Below are 1,197 nucleotides of genomic sequence, written 5' to 3'. Positions count from 1 at the left end.
CCACGAGGAGGAGGAGGAGGAGGAGGAGACACAGTCAGAAGATCCTCGATTTCTGCGAACACCTACCCCTGAGCCTGAGATCTCATTCAGCTGTTTGAACGGGTGATTATCAATGGGATAAAGGAGCCTATAAAGATCAAGTTACGGAATGTCACAACAAATGATATGACTGTCAGCTTCTATCGTATCCAATATCTCCCTCAACTCCTTCTTCATCTAATATTGTGTCTCCAAGTGAGATAATCAATGTGATGGTGATGAAATATATGATGGAAGGAATGGGAGGCATGGGAGGACTGAATTCAAACTTGTCATCGAATTCAAACTTGCCATCAAATTCAAACTTGCCATCGAATCCGAACCTGCCATCGAATCCGAACCTGCCATCGAATCCGAACCTGCCATTGAATCCGAACCTGCCATCGAATCCGAACCTGCCTCCTATTCGAAGTAGTCCAATCCCTCAGTTTGGTGAACACGCGGATCTGTTTATTGATGAGTTCTTCAACTGGTTGATGACAGAGAGACCTCGAAGAGCAGAAGCTCTTTTAACTGCAAAGAGCATTATTCAGAATGAAGGATTTGAACTGGATCATATACGGACAATGACAAATGAGCAGGTGGTTCAGTTGAATATTGGAATGGGTATATTCTCGATAATAAGAAATGGGTTAAAGAGTTCTATCTGGCAGTCACAGTTGAAGGAGATTAAATTGTCTTTATCTGCTGTTTGTAATGATGACAGCAGACTTCATACTGCTTCTGCTTCTGAATTTGAAACTTAGATATTATATATCATCATAATTGAATTGTAATCTGAATCTTTTTAAATTTTACAATACTATCCTATATGAGCCGATCTGAAATATCCTCTTGCATCTTCTTCTCCCATGAAATTCTCAACTGCATGATGCAAGAAGGCTTCAAAATCTCCATCAAACTGATTCTCTAACTGACATCTGTATCTTCTAATCCATTCTTTCAACGCGTGAAATGACTCCTCTATAGGATTATAATCAGGAGAATATGGAGGTAAGAATAAAAGTCCAATGCCAGCTTCTCTGCAGAGATCTCGCAGTGCTTGTGAACGATGAGAAGAGCAATTATCCATCACTAAGTAGTGATAACCTCGTTGGCATTGGGCAGTATCCGGACACGTACAACTCATTGAACTCCTCTGTATTATAGGACCCCTGA

The 1,197-nt window shown here is 40.8% G+C and overlaps 1 protein-coding gene across 1 annotated transcript in view; it reads left to right on the top strand.

Annotated features, from left to right (window-relative positions):
* HCAG_07190 (hypothetical protein) overlaps positions 1 to 785 on the top strand; it is a gene marked incomplete at both ends in the record, with an annotated part of 3,837 nt that extends 3,052 nt beyond the window's left edge. Inside the window, one exon of the mRNA XM_001537718.1 lies at positions 277 to 785. Within this exon, the coding sequence (XP_001537768.1) occupies positions 277 to 785 (509 nt within the window). The remainder of the gene's footprint in view (positions 1 to 276) is intronic.
* Positions 786 to 1,197: the final 412 nt, after the last annotated feature.

Source organism: Histoplasma capsulatum, genomic scaffold (assembly GCF_000149585.1).
Source record: "Histoplasma capsulatum NAm1 scaffold_8 genomic scaffold, whole genome shotgun sequence".
In the NCBI taxonomy this organism is placed as follows: Eukaryota; Fungi; Ascomycota; class Eurotiomycetes; order Onygenales; family Ajellomycetaceae; genus Histoplasma; species Histoplasma mississippiense.
Note: the sequence above shows the minus strand (reverse complement) of the source record. Positions and strands in the feature narration are given on the sequence as shown.